The sequence below is a fragment of the Mesoplodon bidens genome (assembly GCF_964165515.1).
Source record: "Mesoplodon bidens genome assembly, contig: HAP1_SCAFFOLD_154, whole genome shotgun sequence".
Lineage (NCBI taxonomy): Eukaryota > Metazoa > Chordata > Mammalia > Artiodactyla > Ziphiidae > Mesoplodon > Mesoplodon bidens.
The window spans coordinates 76821-100585 of NW_027671790.1; the positions used below are offsets into that span (position 1 = coordinate 76821).

The 23765-nt window shown below is 37.8% G+C and overlaps 1 protein-coding gene across 1 annotated transcript; it reads left to right on the plus strand.

The window, feature by feature from the left end:
• Positions 1–487: 487 nt before the first annotated feature.
• LOC308611051 (MSL complex subunit 3-like) lies at positions 488–2823 on the plus strand. The gene is made up of 2 exons (XM_081259990.1): positions 488–2061; positions 2241–2823. Exon 1 carries the CDS (start codon positions 492–494, stop codon positions 2058–2060), a length of 1569 nt encoding a protein of 522 aa, XP_081116116.1. The 5' UTR covers positions 488–491; the 3' UTR covers position 2061; positions 2241–2823.
• The last annotated feature ends 20942 nt before the right edge of the window (positions 2824–23765 follow it).

A 23765-nucleotide genomic window follows, 5' to 3' on the forward strand; every position in this document is an offset into this window, starting at 1 on the left:
AACTCAGGAACTGCCAGATATGTAGGGCAAGGCATGGGGAAAGGGTGGGAGCTTCCCTTCGCTCTGAGAGCACCATTCTCCCCAAACCTTCACACGTTCACCAGCCCAGAAGCTCTCCCACACCCAGTCCTTCTGGATGTTCGTGGAGGCTTCATGACTTAGGCAAGATTGAATAACTCATTGGCCATTGGTGACTTCAATTTCTAGCCCCTCTCCCTTCTCTAGATGTCCTGGGGTGGGACTGAATGCTCCAACCCTCTAACCACAATGTTGGTTCTCCTGACAACCAGCCCCCATCCTTAGGTGCTTCCAAATGTCACCCAGTTGTGTTAACATAAACCCAGTTGTGGCACAAAAGAGCTTGTTATGAATAACAAGACGCTTTATGGCTCTGAAGAGTTTTTTAGGAATTGAGGACAAAAGACTAAATATTATCACAAAAATGCTACCATTGTTCTTATTTATCAAGAAATTCCTCTTACGATGAGCAAATGAGCGCGAGCGAGGGCATGAAATTTAAATTCCACTCAGGGGAGAAAGTGCTGTGCTTCGAGCCTGACCCCACCAAGGCGCGAGTGCTGTACGATGCCAAGATTGTCGATGTTATTGTTGGGAAAGACGAAAAAGGCAGAAAGATCCCAGAATATCTGATCCATTTTAATGGTTGGAACAGAAGCTGGGATAGATGGGCAGCTGAAGATCATGTCCTTCGTGACACCGATGAAAATCGGAGATTACAGCGTAAATTGGCAAGGAAAGCTGTAGCTCGCCTGAGAAGCACAGGAAGAAAGAAGAAGCGCTGCAGGTTGCCTGGTGTGGATTCTGTCTTAAAAAGCCTCCCTGCTGAAGAAAAAGATGAAAATGTTGAAAACTCAATAAGCAGTTCTTCTGATGACAGTAGTGAAGAAAAGGATGAAGAAATAAGTGAAGAAAGTGATATTGAAGAAAAGACTGAAGTGAAGGAGGAACCAGAGCTGCATGCAAAAAAGGAAATGGAAGAAAGAACAATAACTATAGAAATCCCTGAAGTTCTGAAGAAGAAGCTTGAGGACGATTGTTACTATATCAACAGGAGGAAACGGTTAGTGAAACTTCCGTGCCAGACCAACATCATAACTATTTTGGAATCATACGTGAAGCATTTTGCTATCAATACAGCCTTTTCAGCCAATGATAGGCCTCGTCACCATCACGCTATGCCACATGCCAACATGAATGTGCATTATATCCCAGCAGAAAAGAACGTTGACCTTTGTAAGGAGATGGTGGATGGATTAAGAATAACCTTTGATTACACTCTCCCATTGGTTTTGCTCTATCCATATGAACAAGTTCAGTATAAAAAGGTGACTTCGTCCAAATTTTTTCTTCCGATTAAGGAAAGTACCACAAACACTAATAGGAACCCAGAGGAGCTCTCTCCAAGCCCACCTTTGTTGAATCCATCCACACCACAGTCCACAGAGAGTCAGCCCACCACAGGCGAGCCAGCCACCCCCAAAAGGCGCAAAGCCGAGCCGGAAGCCTTGCAGTCTCTGCGGCGGTCCACACGCCACTCGGCCAATTGCGACCGGCTGTCGGAGAGCAGCGCCTCGCCCCAGCCCAAGCGCCGGCAGCAGGACGCGTCTGCCAGCATGCCCAAGCTGTTCCTGCACCTGGAAAAGAAGACACCCGTTCATAGCAGATCATCCTCACCCGTTCCTCTGACCCCTAGCAAGGAAGGGAGTGCGGTGTTTGCTGGCTTTGAAGGCAGAAGAACTAATGAAATAAATGAGGTCCTCTCCTGGAAACCTGTACCCGACAGTTACCCCCCAGGTGACCAGCCACCTCCACCCTCTTACATTTATGGGGCGCAACACTTGCTGCGATTGTTCGTGAAACTTCCAGAAATCCTTGGAAAGATGTCCTTTTCTGAGAAGAATCTGAAGGCTTTACTGAAGCACTTTGATCTCTTTCTGAGGTTTTTAGCAGAATACCATGATGACTTTTTCCCAGAGTCTGCCTATGTTGCTGCCTGTGAGGCGCACTACAGCACGAAGAACCCCAGGGCGATTTATTAAGGTTTTGATGGTTCTGGAAGAACAGCTTCTCTATCTAGCTTTGCACTCTCGGTTCCCGATAAAGAACTAGGGAGTTGGTGGGCCTTCCTTAGAGCGAATGCGACACCCGCCTTGGGGGGGTGTGGCAGAGGCGGGCCCATTTGTTTGAGTTGCTTACCTACCGTAGTTATTTCTGTTAAGGATTACTTCCTAGGTACCTGAACGGCCTCCAACATGTGACCCTTGCCACGGTACATGTCATCTGTGACGGCGGGAAAAGAGCAGCTGTGTTCACAGTGAAATGTTCACGAAAGTGTGCGTAGGTTGGGCTGTTTCAGTAGACGGAGTTACTTTTTAGCAATAACCACATTTTTAAACTATTTGTTAGCATTAAACAAAATTGTTTTGCAAACCGTTTTCATTCTTGTGATGAGGCTGAGCAACAAAACATTAGTTTTACTTGGAAACCGAAAAGTAGTCCCAGAATATTTTAGAGGGGGTTGATATTGATGGCAAAAAGAAAATTTGCAGCTATACATTTGCTTGTTACAGTTCCTTTTCTATAAAACCTTATTTTTGGTGATCTAAATAAAGCATTGCCTGAAAAAAAAAAAAAAGAAATTCCTCTTGTCCCATTATCTCTACGTGGCATGACAAACATTTGTTTACCAAGCATTGGTTCTTCCCATCTCCCTATAAATTGTCTTCCTCCCCTTTGGAATCCCAGACCCCTACCTCTTCTCCTTAGCTCAGCATGGCACACAAGCCTTAACTGCCTGTCTTGAATCCTCTCAATTCTATGTGAGGCTCCATATACACAAAATTTCATTTTTTTCTCCTGTTAATGTCTTATGTCAACTTAATTAGTAGACCAGGCAAAAGAACCTACAAGAATAGAGGAAAAATGTTTCCTCTTCAACAGTACTAATATCAATTTTTTAGTTATGGACATTGTACTATAGTTTTATAAGTGGTTATCACTAGCCGAAGTTTGGTAAATGTTACAATGTAATCGATGTAGTACTTTTGGAACTTGCCATAATTACATAATTATTTCAAAATACAAAATTGAAAAAAAATTCTCAAATGTAAAACAATGTTTCTTCTTATGAGGTAGCCTTTTTACATAGTACAAAAGCCTGCTAAAATGATGTAATCTGAAATATAACAAATACATCAGCTTAGATAATTATAAAATCCAAACATTATGTAGAAAATAAGATATATATTTTAAAATTTCTTAAGTATTCTTTTATCCATGGATGAATAAAATATTTATTCAAAAGTTAAGTCTGAAATAGAATCATTTATTCAGTCTTTCTTCAATGAACATTAGTTGAAAGCTCACTAAGTGCTTAGAGTTTATTGGATAACCATTGCTTGGATTGCTTTTTGGAATGATGAAATAGCTATATACGAAAACTATGGCAGGGGAATTAGCAAAATGGGGTACTGGGAGGAGTAGCCCTAAAATTTCACTATAAGTAACTATCATAGAGGCCAAATGAAACCTGAACTACTATATGTCAACAAGATCATAAAGAAGGTTCAGACTCTGCTCACTCATAAGTTATAGCCTGTAACTTTATGGCCTCATTGTAAATGATATTGCATTTTTATGCTTGAATTTTTCATATTAACTTAATACAAAGTAGCAACATAATAAATATTTTATAACAAATTGTCTCCTTATTCCTTTAATAAGAAGAATCAAATGGCCCCAGCTACTAGTAAAATCTTAATGGAAACTTTATAACTATTTGGGAATGTTATTCTTTTCCCTTTGTTTTCTGTATCAACTATTTACATTTCTAGATTCTTTGATTTTGTAGATCTTTCTCCCATCACTTTTGAGATGAAGCTCCTCTATCTCAGAAGAACTTTTCTTGAAATAGATTATCTATTTTAAAAATACAATCATAATAACTAATAAATTATAGAAAGTTGTTTTTGTCATTTATTCATACTAGTTTAACAGAAGTGGGCTTCTCCTACATAACAGGATTTGATTCTCAAGAGTAGTATTTTCCAGTAACTATGAATAATATTAAACATGCAAAATAAGTACTATTGAAAACATATGCGATATTTAGGGGAAATGAAACATTTTTGCAAGTGTAATTATAGAGAGTGCTTTGTTCCTTTTATATTTTAGTTTTCCTCCACTTGTTTTGCCTTGAGATGGAAAAAATGCTTTCGATCATATTCCCTTTGTAGTGTTTTGGAAGACTTTGGAGAGAGAGGAGTGTTGCACTTGTGAAATCATTTTTAGGGAAACTAGTATGTGAATCGTAAGAGCACTGTACCCGTTCCCATTTTATTTTTCTGGCTAGTGTTCCTGAATTCAGCACTATGCAATTATAGTAACTGCCAAAATGAACACTAACTCAATAGAAATAAGAAAACGGGCCCACTGTTCTTGCTTTTGAAAAGTAATTACTTACTGGCATCAAGAAAATAAGAATCGTCATGTAAAAAATACTAAATAGGAATACTGGAAAATTTTATGGCAGCACATGAAGCTATTTTGACTATCTTGTGTAAAACAGGTCAACAGGAACCATTCAACATAACGTGTCTGAAATATCTAAATATCTCTGAATTGCTTTTTTCCGTTGTATTTCAGCTTTCTTAGAAAGTCAATTTTGGTCTGATATGAAGAGACAGAGGAAACATTTTGTAAAGTGTTTTTTAGTTTAGAAACCCTGCCTTACATTCATCATCTCCATAACTAAACCTAGGATTATGTTTACTGCCCCTCGAAAATTAGTCTTCTCCAGCTTGTGTAGTTTTGCAGTTTCCAGCGCATAACTAGGTCCTTCTAGCAGTGATTTAAAAAACAAACAAACAAAAAACACTCTAGGGTTCCCAGGGACAGTTTAAATATTCATGGGAGAGGACCAGCTCTTATTCTAGCAATTTATGGGTGAGGTCCAGCCCACAATTTTATGATGTGCCCCCTCAAAGGATCAGACAATCTCCCTGCTGTGTTTCTTCCTCTTCCTCAAGAGAGACAGCCCTCAAGAGAACGCTCCACTCATGAAGCAACACTAGTCTGATAGATCAGATTTATCATTGTTTACAATTAATTTTAAGTGTTTACAAGAATAGTTTACTTCAAAAATTAAAGAAAAATATTAATGTAGATATTTCCATACTTTCATAAAGCATTCTGAACAACATAGTAGAAATCACGTCTTGTTGGGAATTAGACTGAGGTTCTCATTGGTCTTTTTTTTTTTTTTTTTTTTTTTTTTGCGGTACTCGGGCCTCTCACCGTTGTGGCCTCTCCCGTTGCGGAGCACAGGCTCCGGACGCGCAGGCTCAGCGGCCATGGCTCACGGGCCCAGCCGCTCCGCGGCACATGTGGGATCTTCCCGGACCGGGACACGAACCGGTGTCCCCTGCATCGGCAGGCGGACTCTCAACCACTGCGCCACCAGGGAAGCCCCTCAATTATGCTTTTTACCTTGTCGGTTCTTCCCCCAGGTATGTTTGTGACTCATACTCTCATCCTCTACATCTTTACTCAAAGATTGCCTTCTCAGTACCATTAAAACAGGTCACTCTTTTTAAAATCACGCATCATCCCCTTTTCCAATTCTCCTGATGGCCTTTATGACACTCATTTACTTTCATGTATTTATGTTATAAAAATTCTTAAAATGTGGTCTGCAGCATTCAATGAGTCCTCAAGGCCTTTATAGGTTATCCGGAACACACAGACTATTTTCATAATAATGTGATGGCATTACTTGTTTTTTTCTCCACTGTGTTGCCATGTGCATTGATGACACAAGAGCAATGGTGGGTAAAGCTGCTGGCCTTTTGGCACAAATCCAGGGATGGCACCGAACTGCAGTGGTCGACTAGTATACTACATTCATGAATGGTCACTTTATTCTTCATCGTCATGTACCTACACATTTTTAAAGGCAATCCTATTTAAGAAATCTCTTGAAAAATCGATAGCAATTACTCATTTTCATATATCTGGATCTTCAAGTGGACCTAATTTTAATCTTCTGTAGATGAAATGGGACGTGTGTATAAGTACTTCTATTACACAAAGGTCATCTCGAGGAAACACACTTGTGCAATTATTTGAGATGCAAGCCAAGCCAGCTGATTTTTTAAAAAACATTTATTTTTACTTGAAAGAACAAGTGACAGACAAACTATGGTTGTTCAGACTTGGGTATTTCCAGATATTTCTTGAAAATGAACCAAGTGAGCCTGTCCCTTGAAGGAAAACCCCTGACAGAATTCCTTGCCTCTTGTGTGGGTCTCAGCCTACTGATGGTGATGTTCTCTGCTACCAATGCCTGAGGGACTCACCTGGTCTGGTGCCAACAGACATCCCCTCTCACCACCACCAGGGCCCTTGTTGTGACTGGGCAGACTTCCCAGTTCTTATTAGGATTACAGGACGTACCTCAGCAAAACCATCAGGAAGCTTCGAATAAGACAATTTATTACTCAAAGTCCTGGAAGGTACCTGGTACACCTGAGGCTCACACAGCAAGTGTCGTGGGTAGAGAGAAAGAGAGGGAGTGTGGACTTGGACTCTGTCTTTTATAGGTGGGGTGCCTAGGATTTTGTGAGCTAACTCTTTACTGGTGCATAAACATAAGGAGTTGGAATTAGGGTGAGGGTAGGGAAAAGCTGTCGGTTATCTAGGTCACTCGGGGCTTGCTTTCTTTTTTCTTTTTTTAATTGTTATTGGAGTATAGTTGACTTGCAATGTTGTGTTAGTTTCATGAGTACAGCATAGTGAACCAGTTGTATATATACTTATATCCACTCTTTTTTAGATTCTTTTCCCATATAGGTCATTACAGAGTATTTCCCCCATGATAACCATAAGTTTGTCTTCATCTGTTACTCTATTTCTATTTTGTAAATAAGTCCATTTGTACCTTTTTTTTTTTTTAGATTCCACATATAAGTGATATCATATGGTATTTGTCTTTGTCTGACTTACTTCACTCAGTATGACAATCTCTAGGTCCAGGGCTTTCTAAAAGGGGACCTTCTTGGGTAGAACAGTCTGGTTCCTTATCTAGTTATTTTGACAGTAGCTGTGTCACACAGCTGGCAATATGTTTATTCAAGATAAATAAATGCCTTTAAAATGGATGCCTTGGTAATCAAAAGCTTAATGTTAGGCATTTACATTACAATTAAAAAGGTTAATGCTAGGCACTACATTGCCAATATACAATTAAAGTTTTAAGCAAAATTTAGCATTTTAGAAAACTTGTATCAGTGTCCCAGTATTAATGGCTTTTCTGATGAAATTGGTAGTGACTTTTTATATTGTATAATGAAATATGTCAACATAAGACATAATCACCATTTTCTTAATGGCTAATATATGAAGTTACAAAATCATGCATATGTGAGAGACCCATTCAAAGTGAAAGAATCACCAGTGGATTTTAATGTAAGAGAAAATGAAGAATTCATTGCCATAGTTACAGATTCCACTTTGCAAACAAACTCTAAGAAATTAATAGTTATTTAGTGTTGATGTCATATCAGAGAAATATATCCAGCATCATCTTTAAAGGCTGGTAAAATACCCTTCTCTTCCAACTACATAACTGTATGAGGTGAGCTTGTCTTCATTTTCTTCAAGGAAAACAACATATCTCAATAGACTGAATGAAGAATGCAATACATAAATCCAGTTATTATCTAATTAGTAAGATATGCAAAAAAATAGATTTGCAAAAATATAAAACAATGCCACTCTTCTATTTTTATATTTTGGATTTGAAAAGTATAGGTTTTTTATAAAAGTAGGTTAACCTGTAATAGGTTAATTATTGTCACTTTTAAACAAATATATTTATTCTAAAAGTTTATTTTAATATCTAATATGGTAAATATCAACAGATATCAACATAGACAGAAGCTTTTTGTGATCTGCAACCATTTTTAAGAGAGCACAGAAATCCTGACTCCAAAATATTTGAGAAAAACTCTTCTAATATTTTATTATTCATTTGTATATTATGCTTATTGTGTCTTGGCCTATATCAATTACTTGTTACTATAGAACAAACCACTCAAAATCTCAGTGGCTTAAACCAACAATGCTCAAGCCACTGAATCAGTGGGGTATTTCTGCTGGGTGATCTGAGCTGGACTCAGGCACACAGAGCTCTGCTTTGATAGTGAGCTTGGCATTAGAAAAATAAACTCAAAAAAGGAAAATTTTTGACAGTTTTGGCTTCCAGTGTATCCCCATTGCCTAGAAGTGCCCTTGTCATCCTGCATGATCAATAAACAGTTGCAAGGTAACAAAGAAATTGCAAGAGGTGCTAATCTGACAGAAATTAAGTATCATATCATTGTTTGTTCTCTTGGACATTGAAACATACTAGTATTTGCCAGGTGAAGATTGCTAACATAATTTAAGCTCCTTGAGAATGAGAACTAAACTCAGCACCTTATAAGCCCTCAATAAATATTTGGTATATTAAGAAACATCTCCTTAATGAATGGAAAAAAAATTAAAATATTAAAAGAAATAGAAAAATTATTATATTTGAAAAATTAATAATTTATTTATCTGCTTACCTAATGTTAGTTAATACTTCTAAGAGAGGTAATTATGTAGACATATATTTTACATAGAAAAAACTAATCATGAGTTATATAAAACAAAACCATAGATAGGAACATGAAAAAGGAAGACTCAAGTTAATGCTGGCATTAACTTCCTTTTTTCCATATTTGCTCTTTTACTCTCTGTCATTTGTTATACACCAAGGAGATAACAGTGTTTCTAAAGATTCTCCCCAAAAATTAAATCACCAATTTTTAATAGCGCTATCATTTATAATTTTGGAAAACACAAACAATAAAAAATCAGAGCAAAATCAGTAAGTCAAATGATGCTATTAAAATAATAACTATGCAATTATGTTATTGTAATTTTTTAAAAACCAAAGTACAAAATGCCAAATTGAAATTATATAGAATATATGTAAATAAATTTCTTTTCAGAGATAGTACTGTCACTTCTGAATGTGCATTGACTTTTGTAGCTATTCTTTCTTCAGTTACTGAATGAAAATAATATTTGCAAGAGCGATTTTTATCTTCACCTCAAAAAAAGGTATGCTTAATACATCCACGTGTGGTAGGAAAAGTATATGTGCCCTTTATTAGAAAAGCTTCATAAATAATTAATGTTCTCTAAATCATCATGCATGCCTGAGGACTAGTAGAAATACAGTTACACACTAGTTTTTAAAGATCAGAGTTCTAAAACATTCTTCTTGCCCAAAGTTTCACAATGGGCAATGATAAAATATGCTTGGCCTACTGGCCCCTCTGTTGGACCTTGCTAATTGTCTAGGGCAGACAAAATTTTCAGAGGGCCACAAATGGTGTGGACTTTTAAAAAGTATTCTCCGCTGAAATATGATGGTTACAAAATGCACTCAGTTCTTTAGTTTGACTAAAATATCTTTCAGATAGAAGAGCAATGAAATCGACCTTTCTAGGTCTTTTGGCTAAGTTCTGAGTAAAAAGCCACATAAAATTCAGGTCTTAAATGACAGTTAAAAGCTTGAAAATGTGTAGGCAAACTAAAACCATTAAAATTTCATTTGTAAGCTAAGCTATTCAATCTAATAGGTACTCTTCACATTTATCCAATCAATATGGATAAAATGCAAAATTAAAAATCAGATATAGTCTATAGATCATAGAAAGCTATCTCACTCATAATTGTGTTCTTTTGATACTGGCTACTGCCTAATACAAGCAATTTTGTGTAATATTATAGGGAAAGAATCAGAAGATTATTCAACCCCCTAGTGAGAAACAGCAGGAATCTTATCTGTGCTATTCTTGATTGCTCCATAGTCTTTTGAAATTTTGATCTTGAAGAAAAAGAATACTAGAATATTTTGCAATCTCACGTTAGTTTTTCAGTGAACCAACTTACAGCTAATAAGCATAGACTCTTTTTACATATTATTTTTCAGGCTACATTACATCTTACTGCAATTAACAGAACCCACAGAAAATAAAATAGCATGTGATTACTTATAGGACGTGTCTGAACCCAGGAAATTAAAAAAGAAATAAAAAAAACTCACTCTGCTAAAAAACTTCGAAGTAAGAAAAATATATAGACTATAGTAATTGGAGGAAAAATGCCTTTGCCAGTATGTCAGTTTGGGAAAAATTTAGGCAATAATTCATTTGTAATTTTTGGAAGTAAGTAGATAAGAAAAAAGACTTTTAAAATATGATTTATATGTTTTTTAATAAACATGTACTATTTAAATATTATTTCTTTGTAGGGAGGGTTATACATACACACTTGCATGTGCATGTGTGTGTAGACACACACACACACACACACACACACACACACCACCACCACCACCATGTATTCTTCTCCAGAACATAGAAGTTTATAAAGGTACACATTAAAGTCAGTAACTTCTAATCATTTTGCTGGGAAAATAAATTAAAAAATTAAATGTGTGATTTTAATCTCCCACATATTTTATGATGTTTCTTTACACTACAGCAATAAAAAAGAAGTTCATGTAATGTCAATGCTAATAAATATCACAGACCCCAAAATGCCTCGTGATTTTTTTTCAGTTTTGCTTCTGGTCATGGTCTTCTCACCATCTTACTTAGAACAATTGTATTCTTTATAGTCCAGCTCAAATTGTACCTCCTTGAAGCCTAGAGAGCAGCAGTCTCTTCCATCAAGGAAGTGATATGACACTTTATATATTTGTCTTGTTTTTGAATTCATTTATTCATTCACTCAACAATGCCTACTTCATTCAGGTTACTGTTATAGATACTGAGGAAACATCTTGGATCCTGTACTCAAGGATTTTTTTTTTTTGTAATTTAGGTAAATCATAAATGAGTAACTATTTGTGTCAGCCTGTAAGTGGTATAAGAGGAAAACAAGCATTGGGTAAGTGGGTAAGGATGCTATTTTCTATTGGGTAGCCTAGGAAGGCCTTTCTCATTCTGTTGTCTTCCCTCATCTGTTTATAGACTTGTCACTTACTTGTCACGTAGTGTTTATGGCTTTTATTTCTTTATACAACCTCCAGAGTTCCAGCTGTTACGGGGATTGCCTGTACCCATTCACACCCATCTATGATGTTTCCTTCCACAGAGAAGAAACATAGCACTGCTGGGTTCTCTTCATTCCTCTCACATCCTCTCATAATGGCATGTATTCAGTTGCATAATGATCGTGCTTAAGCCTAGCTCTGTTTTTTCCTCTCCTCTTTTTCTAGGGAGCCACCTTTGACAAAGTGTGTGTAGGTAGGATGGTTCTAAACTGTGATTGTCTGAGTGACTCTGTCTATATCCAGGGTCTGTTATTAGGAAGACTCTTAGTCCACATGTATAAGCCACAGTCTTAAATGTTGACGTCATCACTTACAAATACTGTATTTTGCTCCCATATGCTTAACCTACTTCTTTTATTTCTTAACTCATTTGAAATCCAATGAGGAAGAGGGAGGTTATTCAAAGCACCATATTTAGGAATTATGTAGAAAGGGCAGGTCTAGAAAAAAAATGGTCTAGAAAAGAAGAAACAGAGATGAATGAGGAAATCCAGGAGTGCCTCTTAGGAAGGAATCTAAACGATAGTAGCTCATTTGACAAAGGGAGAATTAACCATTGAATTAAATGTCTCTCGACTATTGAATACAGTGAAGAGATTAAAAGTATGTACCTGTGGGGCTTCCCTGGTGGCGCAGTGGTTGAGAGTCCACCTGCCGATGCAGGGGACACGGGTTCATGCCCCGGTCTGGGAAGATCCCACATGCCGCGGAGCGGCTGGGCCCGTGAGCCATGGCCGCTGAGCCTGCGCGTCCGGAGCCTGTGCTCCGCAACGGGAGAGGCCACAACAGTGAGAGGCCCGCGTACCGCAAAAAAAAAAAAAAAAAGTATGTACCAGTGGAGTGGCCAACACAGAGTTCATTAGTGACGGTGGAAAGGATGGTTCCAGCGGATGGAGAAACACGAAGCCGTGTTGGTATGAGATGAAGAGTGAAAGTGTGTGGAGCCAGTGCCAACAACACTTGAGGATGAGGGTCTGGCAACGCGCAGATGCTGCAGGCTTCTGGGAAATGAAAATGTAATGGCGGAGGGGCGGGCGCGCAGCCCGTAGCTGCGCTTAAAGGTACAGCTCCTTCAGCAACCAGCCTGGCCGTGGTCCTCACGGCAGAGAGTGCAGTGAAAGACGGATCTCGGCCTTCTCCCAGGGCCCTCCAGTTGCTCTGGCCCCGGGGCGGGCGGGTGAGCTGGGGGCCGGAGACAGGCTGAGGGCCGTGTCCCGCGGAGCTCCAGAGCCCTCGGCACGGCCTCCCACCCGCCTGGCCCAGGCCTCGAAGCAGTCGTAAACCTACCCCGGTCCCTGCCTCGGCGACCTAATGGCAGCAGCGGTCCCCATGGGTCGTGGTGCACAGAGGTCTCAGCACCTGGAGTACACGGACACTGTCATCCAGGTAAGAGCTTCAACCGGCTTCAGTCTCTCTGCTCAAGTTTCAAAACTTGGTCCAGCTTTGATCAGTTGTCCACCCCAGGAGGTGGCCAGAGGTCAGGGTTCAGTTGCAAGGACTTTGCACATCATTACTTCAGGTCCGCCTCTGTGGTTGGGCTGTTCTCGTCAAAGGGCAGTTGTTGGCAGCTGGGAATTCACCTGACTGGTATTTGCTACAAATGATTCTCTCCAGTTTAAAGGAAAAGCCTGAGGGCCGGCGGGGTCCTGGGAGCCTGGCTCCCTCAGTGATGAAGGCTGGGCAGGGTCTGGGGACCTTGAGAGTCATTGTGTTCTGATGAGATTACCTTTTAGAGAGAATTACTTTGATGATATATGAGAAAGGGGTGCACACGTATGGAGTGAAGTTTCTGAGAATAGAAGGGTCTGCGATGAGAGAAAATATGGAGGCACTGGCATTTGCTGGAAGAGATGCTTTCTCCTAAATAGGAGCGAGAGGCTGGTTTCAGTCACATCAGAAATATGAAGCTCCTATCTTATAGTATAATCACAACAAAATATAAACTGAGACTATGAGTTGGAAGGAAGTAGGGGTGGAATTAGAAAGCCAGGCACATTAGAAAATGTGTGTAAGACCCCTTGCTGAAAATAGGAAAAACAAGCTTAAAAGAGCTAACTGGAAAAACAAAGTAGAATTACTGGGTGTGGTTGAGGGCCTATTGGAGTTACTTGTGATTTTACTGTAATTTTCTTCTCAGCTCTGTGATTTTTGCCGAGGATTCTCCTTAACTCGGTGGCCTGTCTTCCTGGACTCATATCCTCCATGTTTTATCCTCCCCTTCTCCCTAATTTTACATCCTACCCTATTGCCTCTTTAATTTCTCCTTTATCCAACCCTTTCTTAGAGAAACAGCTTTACGGCCAATGACATTGTTAAATTAGCTGCTATATGGGGAAATATTTGGCAGTGTTCCTGACAAACAGTGGTTTAATTCTAGTCAAATATTATGGGTTTTTTTTCTTTTTCCTAGAGACATAGTTACCTTTGAGAGCATACTATTCACCTAATAAAGGATGAATTCTTAGATAAGTGTTATGTTCCTTCTTAGACATTACAGAGAGACAGCTGCTAATCAATTATATAGAAATTTATTTAGACTGGCATCTGCCATATTCCCAATAAAAGCAAAGCACTTACCTAAATCTATGCGATGTTTTAGTAAATGCTTTCTTTAACATTCTAGAGTACTAAATCAGAAGACTTTTACTAAATTATTAACAGCTTGTTGAATACAAAGTAAGACTCCATAGAGCCCTCTTGGCTAATGTTAAGATTGAGAGATGAAACATCTAACACTAGATGAAAAGGAAAAGCAAAAATGTTTACATTGTGATTTTATTTCTTCAGAAAACTTTGCTAAATGAAAATTATCTGTATGTTAATGCTATCCCCAGGATACATATTCAACATTCATTAAACAAATATATTTGAGGACTTCATGTGTGAAAAGTTGTGGCAGAAGCTGCTAAATTGTTCTGGGTCCTTGAAGATCCTCTTAGAAGAGATCTACCCAGTGGACAGGACCACCTGTTTGGGACTTCATGTGACTAATAAACACACTTCAAGTGGTAAATCCACCGAAAACTGGGGGTTTATCTTTGGAGCTGTAAGCATCTCCTTCACCAATAGTTCCATACCTTGTCTTTCCCACTTTCTCAGGCTGAACTATACACTTAGAATGACAGCAACTGGGTCCCTGTAACAAAGTCACCTAGGACAGTGGCACCATGGACTAACAAGAATTGCCCTCCTGCATCTAGATTCCTATTTGAAGGAAAATCAAATATCTATCATCTTTGGGCCACTGTTATGGGAGCCCTTTGTTCCAAAGGTTCACCCTATACCCTAAATTAGTGGTGCTCACGACTTAGATTGCATCAGCATCACCTGTAGGGCCTGTTAAAACCTAGATTTCTGTTAAACATAGATGTAAACCCCCAAGTTGAAACAATAGATGCAAAGATAGCATTATTTTTTCATAATTATTGAAATAGATTTATGCATAAGAAATGAGCCATGAAAGAATTATAAAGCTAAACCTTAACCTACTGTCGTGATGCTAAACATGCTACTTGTCAACTACTCTTTGATGAAATAGGGCTTGTGCACTGTTATTGAAACACACTCTACCCTGCAAAATAGCACATCTGGCCTTTCCCTCAACTGTTCTACCTTTTCAGTCTAGATAAATGTCACCAGGGGGAATTCCCTGGTGGTCCAGTAGTTATGACTCTGTGCTCCTACTGCTGAGGGCCCGGGTTCAATCCCTATTGGGGGAACTAAAATCCCACAGGCTGTGTGGTGTAACCAAATAAATAAATAAATAAATTTTAAAATGAAAAAAAAAGTATTCACCAGGTATGACAATGACATTAAAATCATGGCTTAATATTTGAATGTAGTTATCTTCATTCCACTCCTTGGTCACCTTTGTTTGCTTTAAAGCGGTGTGGATTTTAAGGAAGTCTGAAAGCCAAGTGTAAACATATTTTCATGTCAGCGAAGACAAAGCCAAGTTCATGACCTACTGATAATTGGTGTAGACTAGCATACGGAATAGAAAAAGTATTGAACTAGAACAAAATGAATCAGGGCATTATTCTTGACCCTGGAATTAAGGGGCAAGTCAATTCATAATGTTTGGTTTTCTCCCCTGCATTTACAAAACAGCAGCAATGCTCCTTGTCACTAACTCATTAAGTTTGTTTGTCTGTTTTTAAAGATTTATTTTAATGTGGACCATTTTTAAAATCTTTACTGAGTTTGTTACAATATTGCTTCTACTTTATGCTTTTTGGTGTTTTGGCCCTGAGGCATGTGGGATCTTAGCTCCCCGACCATGGATCGAACCCGCACCCCCTGCGTTGGAAGGTGAAGTCTTAACCACTGGACTGCCAGGGAAGTTTTCAAGTTTGTATTAAGTATATTAAGTAGGTGGAAATGTAAAGTTCTAAGCAAATGTGTTTATTTGGATAACTGTGTCATAATTTAAATAGGTTAAGCCAAATGTGCACATGCTCCTTTTTATTGAAGATTCTGGCCATTAATTTTTTTTGAATATTATTTATTTATCTAGAATAAGAAGCCAGCTAATGGGGAAAGAAGTTACTTAAGGTGTATTTGTATGTGTTCAGATTTACTCCCTTATTACACTTTTCTTTGCCCATAGTGTGAGAAAAATACTGTTTGCAAACATGACAAATTGAAGTATCCAAATGAAAACATTTACTCCAAAGGGAATGGTTTCGCTTTACAGACAAATTAAAAACCAGCTGTGCCAGACTTCATGGAAAACATTACACAGCAACTGATTTGTCCACAAATGAATCATTTCAATGAACACAATACATAAGGCTGCAGGTGGCATTTATTTTGACAAACTAGGTTTATTAAGGTAGTTGAATTAAAAAAAAAGTTATCTGTAAAATAATAGAAAATTGCTCTAAAAGCTACCTTTTAAGTTTAAAAGGAAGGGTTCTTCCTACACTTAATTGAGTTTCTTGGATTTTCTATTGCTGTAACACAGAGATACCAGATAGATAATACAGAACAATGCATAGTAATTTAGGTAAGAGTTTTATAGTTCAAAGCAGAAAATCCAACAACAGGAGTCCAACTGGCAACAAGGTATCATTATATAAGATAGATAGATGATAGAATATAGTCATATACTCAGCAGTACTCACTGAGCTCCAATGATGAGCAAGGCAGTGTCCAAACTGCTAATATTTCAGTACCGAATAATGCAGAAAAGTCATTACTCCCTAGAGCTCACAATCTAATAATGGAAAAGCACATATTAAACAACAAATTTTGTTACTGATATTCAATCATAATTTTAATAATTTCAGTTATGTATTTCCTTAGGTGACTCAAATTACTGCATTGTAATTTGATTCCATTAAAAATACACATTTTCAATGGCGTGTCATACATGACTGTAGAAGTTGGGGATATAACAATAAATTTTTTTAAAAAATTAAATCTCTGCTCTAATAGAGTTTAAATTTTCATGAGAGACAGACATATCGTAAAATCTTACGTTATGTAGAATATTACTAGGTGATTAGTGCTATGAAAGAAACTAAACTAGGTAGGAGAATAAGAGTGTTACAATATTCAAGAGTAGAGTTAGGAAATTATTTACTGAGGTGAGCCAAATATTGAAGCTGAGGGAGTGGAATGTGGGATGATATTTGCAATATATTTCCAGGCAGATGAAACAAGAAGTATGAAAGGCCATAGGGCAGAAGTGTGTCCAGTGAAAAGCAAGTTCAATAGTGTGAAAAGAGGTAATCAGGGGAAGATGAATAGAAAATATGGAGATACATGTTATGAATGTGTTCCCCCCAAATCCATATGTTGAATCCCTAACCCCCAGTGTAAGGGTACTTGGATATGGGACTTAGGGGAAGTAATTAGGGTTAGATGAGGTTATTAGGATGGAAAATTCAGGAGTTCAGCATAAGATGGTGTCCTGGTCTAGGCCCACTGGAAAGATGTCATCTATATGATGGAAAGTGCTCCCTCCAAGATTGGGACTTGTTCCAAGTCATGGCCAACCCATTGATGGCAAAGACCCCAGGAATTTGGGCAGGCTTGTGGAAGGACATTAAAGGTGTAACCCATTCCATGTGAAGGCAAGCTATCCTGATCATCCTTGTAGAAAGGAATGCTTAAAAGTGTCTTTGCAATGTCAATTACCAAGTACCCTCAGTTTGGGTCACAGCCTGTAGCAATCACAATGTCAGGGAAGCACTGCAGGCCCCAAGTACTGAACTACAGTGTTGAGCCATTTATTACACATGGTGACTCTCCAGGTACCTGCAGCCTTCCACACAGGCAAGATGGGGCTACTGAATAGAGAAATAATCTCAGAGAGGGCTTTGACTTCCTGGAGCTCAGCAATGAGGGCAGCTGTTTATTTTTCTCCCTCAGGCAGCCAGTATTATTTTTGAGGAACAACAGCACTAGGTGAGGGTGGTAAGGTAGGTGCGTGGTCTTCCATATGCCCTGGGAGGATGGCCTTAATTGCAGTACTTTCTGGCAGGGACTGGGGGCGAAAGTGAGCAAGATGGCACATAGATAATAGACCTATTCATTCAGTAGCAGGAGGTGCAGCAATGGGGGTTTGTAGAGGCACTAAGGGATCCACCTATAGTCAGCTTGGGCAATGGTCCCAGAGGTGGTGGCCTCAGCCCCCGTATCAGAAGCTGTGATTCTTCCCTACCTCCCTATTGGACTGTAACCTTGGCATAGGGCTTCCTGTTCTCCTGGGGGTAGATGGACCTTGGCTTAACCTCTGGTACTGTCTTGTCTTTTTGTATTTTGTTTTGTGTTTTTTGGAAGCTCAAAAGATCTGGGTCAAAGTTGCTGGGGCACTCCAATTCATCTCCAGATTCATGGGAAGGGTCAGAGGGCATAGCACTCTTATTAGTCATGGGGACCACCATGAGGACCCTAGCAGGGTCACCCATGGCACTCTCCATGCCTTGTACCTGGCCTGGGGAGTTCATCCATCTCCTCCACTGAGACCTCATGTTTGAAAAACCAGACCCAGAGATCGCTTTGGGAAGATCCTTGCCCACATCGTCTAGGGGAGGGTGTGTAATTACCATTTTTACCTGTTTTTTGCTGTTGGTCAATTTTGCTATTTTGCCTGTAGCTGCCTTTTCCATGTCCAAGTTTGTCAGTTAAGATCTGGGTTGTCTCATGGACAGATAGAACTGACCCTATAAGGGATTTAATTGGGCTTGATAGCCAGCAGGATCTGCATGAACAAATATGGAAATCTGACTATGCCTAATAATCTCATCACCTGCTGTTCCCACTCCCTCATTGTACAACCAAGAGATAACCAGGGTGGCTTTCAGGGGCCCCATAGTCTCTGTGAGGATGGTCTAGAATGTTTTTCAGTGATGGGGAACTCATCACAGGTGGACAACTGGTGGGAGCCCAAGTAGTACCCAAATGAGGAAGAAGTGGGTCTGGGGTGCTGTGGAACCCACACCTTCCTCCCGCTTAGGCAAAGAGGATGATGTCAAGGCACTCCGGAGGAGAGGGTCTATTTCCAGGAATGCATTCAAAATTGAAAAAGCAATTAATGAGTCACCAATTTAACAACAAATTAACCAACTAAAGATCAGGAGCAAGACAAGGATGTCCAGTAGAAATTCTACCCAGAGCAGTTAGAAAAGGAATTAAAGGCATCCAGATTGGAAAGGAAGACTGAAAACGATCTCTATTCCTAGACAACATAATCTTGTATATAGACAAACCTAAGGAATGTGCTAAAAGGCTTTTGGCACTAATAAGCAAGTTGAGCAATTTTTCACGTACATGATCAATATACAAAAATCAACTGTATTTCTACATACTTGCAATGAAAAATCCAAAATGGAATTAAGAAAGCAATTCCATTTACAATAGCATCAAAATGAAATATATAATTAACAATAAATTTAACCAAGAAACTGCAGAACATATACTTTGAAGACTACGGAACAGCGTTGAAGAAACTAAAAATGATTCAATAAGTGGAAATTGTTCACAGAACTCATAAGTTACTATAGTTACTATAGTAACTATAAGTAACTATAAGTAACTCATAAGTTACTATACAAAATTTGTTTAAAGATTCAACATAATCCCTATTAGAATCCCAGCTGGCTCTGCTGCAGAAATTGTCAAGCACACTCTAAAATTCCTACAGAATGGCAGGGGATGCACAAAAGCCAAAACAATCTTAAAAAATAAAAGTTGTTAGACTCAGAGCTCCCAGTTTCAGATCTTATTACAAACTGTAGTAATCAAAACAGTGTGGTACTTGCATAAAGATAGATACATAGACCGATGGGACAGAATTGAGAGTCCAGAAATAAAACTTTGTATCTATGGTCAATTGATTTTCAACAAAAGTGTCAACACCATCCAACTGAGAAAGAATAGTCTTTTCAACAAATGATGCTGGGACAACTGATAGCCACATGCAAAATAATAAAATTGGACTCCCACCTCATGCTAAGTACAAAATTTATCTGAAAATGGATTCAACATCTAAGTATAAAAACTGAAACTAGGGCCTCCCTGGTGGCGCAGTGGTTGAGAGTCCGCCTGCCGATGCAGGGGATACGGGTTCGTGCCCCGGTCTGGGAGGATCCCATATGCCGCGGAGCGGCTGGGCCCGTGAGCCATGGCCGCTGGGCCTGCGCATCCGGAGCCTGTGCTCCGCAACGGGAGAGGCCACAACAGTGAGAGGCCCGCATACCGCAAAAAAAAAAAAAAAAAAAAAAAAAAAAAACTGAAACTATAAAACTTTTAGAAGAAAATATAGGGATAAGTTTCTGTGATCTCAGATTTGACAAAACATTCTTAGATATGACACCAAAAGTATAAGCAACCAAAGAAAAAAAATTTTAATTGGACTTCATCAAAAATAAAAATGTTTCTGCTTCACAGGAAACTATCAAGGAAAGTGAAAATATAACCCGTAGAATGAAAGTATTTGAAAATTATGTGTATGATAAGGTGCTTTTATCTAGAATATTTGGAACCATTACAGTTCAATAATAATAAGACAACCCCATTAAAAAATGGGTGAAGGATCTGAGTAGATATTTCTATAAAGAAGTTATGTGAATGGTTAATAAACATATGAAAAGATGCTCAACATCATTAGCCATCAGGGAAATGCAAACTAAAACCACAATGAGTTATCACTTTGTACTCACTAGTATGGCTATAACCAAAAAGTCAGGTAATAAGTGTTAGCAAGGATGAGAAGTATCAAACTTCTCATAGACTGCTGGTGGGAATATAAAATAGTGTAGCCATATTTGAAAACAATCTGGTGGTTTATGAAACATTATCATATGTTACCATATTACCCAGAAATTCCACACCTTTGTATCTACCTAAGAGAAACTAAAATACATGTCCACACAAAAATTAGTAGGAGAATATTTATAGCAGCCTTATTCATAATAGTCAAAAGATAGAAACAACCTGAATTCCATCACCTGATAAATGGATAAACAAAACTCAATATATCCATACAATGCAAAATTATTTAGCCATAAAAAAGAATGGAGTAGTGATACATGCTACAATATGGATTAATCTTGAAAACATGATGCTAAGTGAAAGAAGCTAGTCACAAAAGACCACATAGTATATGAATTGTCCAGAATAGGTAAATCTATAGAGACAGAAAGCAAATTAGGGGCTACTTAGGTTTGAGTTGAGGGGTTAATGGGAGTATAAGATGGTAATAGCTATATGGTTCATGGTTTCTTTTTGCTGTGATGAAAATTCTAAAATTGACAATGATGATAATTGCATATGTCTGCCTATATAGCAAAAGAGTGAGTTATATCTTTTAAGTAGGTGAACTGTATGTTATGTGAATTATGTCTTAATTAAGCCACTATAAAGAAAAATAAAGCATTTGGTAAAGAATTGGAGATAGAAAAAAAAGAACAACTATTTTGAGAAGTTTTATAATAAAGAGGAAGAACTTAATGAGGCCAGAACTAGATGAAATAATACGGTTGGGGGAGTTTTTGGGTTTTTGTTTGTTTATTTTTTAAGATAAGGTAACATAACATGGAGAGAAAGGAGCAAGGAATTCATGGAGGGATGTTGTTTAGATTCTGGAAAGAGCATGTGAGTCTATTTAACAAAGACAATGGCTTTATAACAAATATGCTGTTAGAAAACTTAGTTACTTCTGCTTAAATGAATATCCATTTTGACCCTAAGTAAATGACTACCTTGAGCTAATCAAGCCAAGTCTATTCTTACTTATTTATTTATGGAACTGGATTTTTTTGGTCCTAAAATCAGTTCCTATTCTATTCCATAACCTGGGATTTGAATAATGCTATTTAGATTGTTATTTTTACAAATTCTCATCAGTCTTTCAGGTCCCCAATTTCCAATATATCTATATCTATATATCTATATAATTCTAGTATATCGAGTTATATAAACTCTAATATATATATATATATGTATATATACTATATATATGTATATATACTATATATGTATATATGTATATGTATAATGTATATATAGTCTACATATCACACAATAACTATTGTTACTGTGTTTGTTGTTGTTATACTTATTTCAATTTGGTACGGCATAGGTTTAGACTTTAAATAATGATTCCAGGTTTTCTGCTGCTTTAGTCTTGTTTAAATTACTTCATTTTTCTCACTGTCATTTTTCACAACTATACTTAACTGTAAGAACACTAATCTGTATCTTGATTGTCTGTAATAATATTAAATAAAAGTGACATATACATAGAACCTCTCCTCTTTACCTACTGTTTAAGAATCTTTACGTTTTTTTTCACTTTTGTCAACTGTTGTGCTTAATATCACATGAAAAATTTTTCTCAGTATCTGTGTGCTCAGTAATTTCAGTCAAAATTAATAATTATGTGATAAAAATGCACTAATCTAGATATGGTAACCTTCATTTTAAACCAAATTATAGTTTTGAACTTAGCAATCAAGAAAAAATAAAGGAACTCATTATCAATTCCATAAGTTATTCAGTACCTTTACATATTACTTTTGGTTGAGAAAGAAAACTTTAAGAAAGTCATTTTTCATTCCCTGCGAGGTGTAATTATTTAACTCATTAGCAGGAATCAAACTGATGGCTAAATTTTGGTGATTCATACCAAATAACTAAAATTTGAATATTTTTCTAGTAACTTCTTTCATGTCAACTTTGAAAACTAAGAAATGATATAGGAGAAAAAGTTTGTAACACGAATGGATGTTCTTTTTTTTTGTATAATTGCTTTACAATGGTGTGTTAGTTTCTGCTTTATAACAAAGTGAATCAGCTATGCATATACATATATTCCCGTATCCCCTCCCTCTTGCGTCTCCCTCCCACCCTCCCTATCCCACCCCTCTAGCTGGTCACAAAACACCGAGCTGATCTCCCTGTGCTCTGTGGCTGCTTCCCACTAGCTATCTATTTTACATTTGGTAGTGTATATATGTCCATGCCACTCTCTCACTCCGTCCCAGATTACCCTTCCCCCTCCCCATATCCTCAAGTCCATTCTCTCCATCTACGTCTTTATTCCTGTCCTGCCCCTAGGTTCATCAGAACAATTTTTAGTTTTTTAAGTTCCACAGATATGTGTTAGCATATGATATTTGTTTTTCTCTTTCTGACTTACTTCACTCTGTATGACAAACTCTAGGTCCATCCACCTCACTACAAATAACTCAATTTCGCTTCTGTTTTTGGCTGAGTAATATTCCATTGTATATATGTGCCACATCTTCTTTATCCATTCATCTGTCAATGGACACTTAGGTTGCTTCCATGTCCTGGCTGTTGTAAATAGAGCTGCAATGAACATTGTGGTACATGTCTCTTTTTGAATTATGGTTTTCTCAGGGTATACGCCTGGGAATACTGGGTCATATGGTAGTTCTATTTTTAGTTTTTTAAGGAACCTCCTTTTTTGATGCAAAAAGGGTAACCTAAAACACTTCTTATTAAAGAAACTCAATTCATCACAGCAGGCTTGAAAACCTGGTGCAATCTGAGTTTTACAAAAAAGCTAATATTAAAGCTCTTATTAATCTCTCATCTGAGATGATAGAAATTCCAAAAGTCCTCCCTGAAATATGTTATCACCTTTAAAAGTATTGCTTATAAAGTTATTCTTCTTTTCAAAATGTACTTCATGTTTCCAAAGTCAAACGAAAACCTCAGCTCTCTTTTTCCATGTCTAAAGGCTCACTAAAGTTAGAGGTATATTAAATGTATATTAACACTAAATACTGACTGTTGGGCACAATAAAGAGAATTAGCTAATACATAATTAAGATATACTTCTGCTTACAATCATAGGAATATGTCAGTTGTTAATATTTACTTTAACCCTCCCATTTAGCTTCTGAGAATGTACATCCTACACACACACATACACACACACATACACTCATTTATGCACTATATGTATTATATCATTTTTATTGACCCTAAGAAACATAATTTCCCACATTATCTCCTTTCTGATATTTTAATGCTTCTTATCATCAGTGGAGTCTTACATGTGCAGGCAGATGGGTAGGCAGTAAGAATAATATAGTTGTCATTTCCTGACATT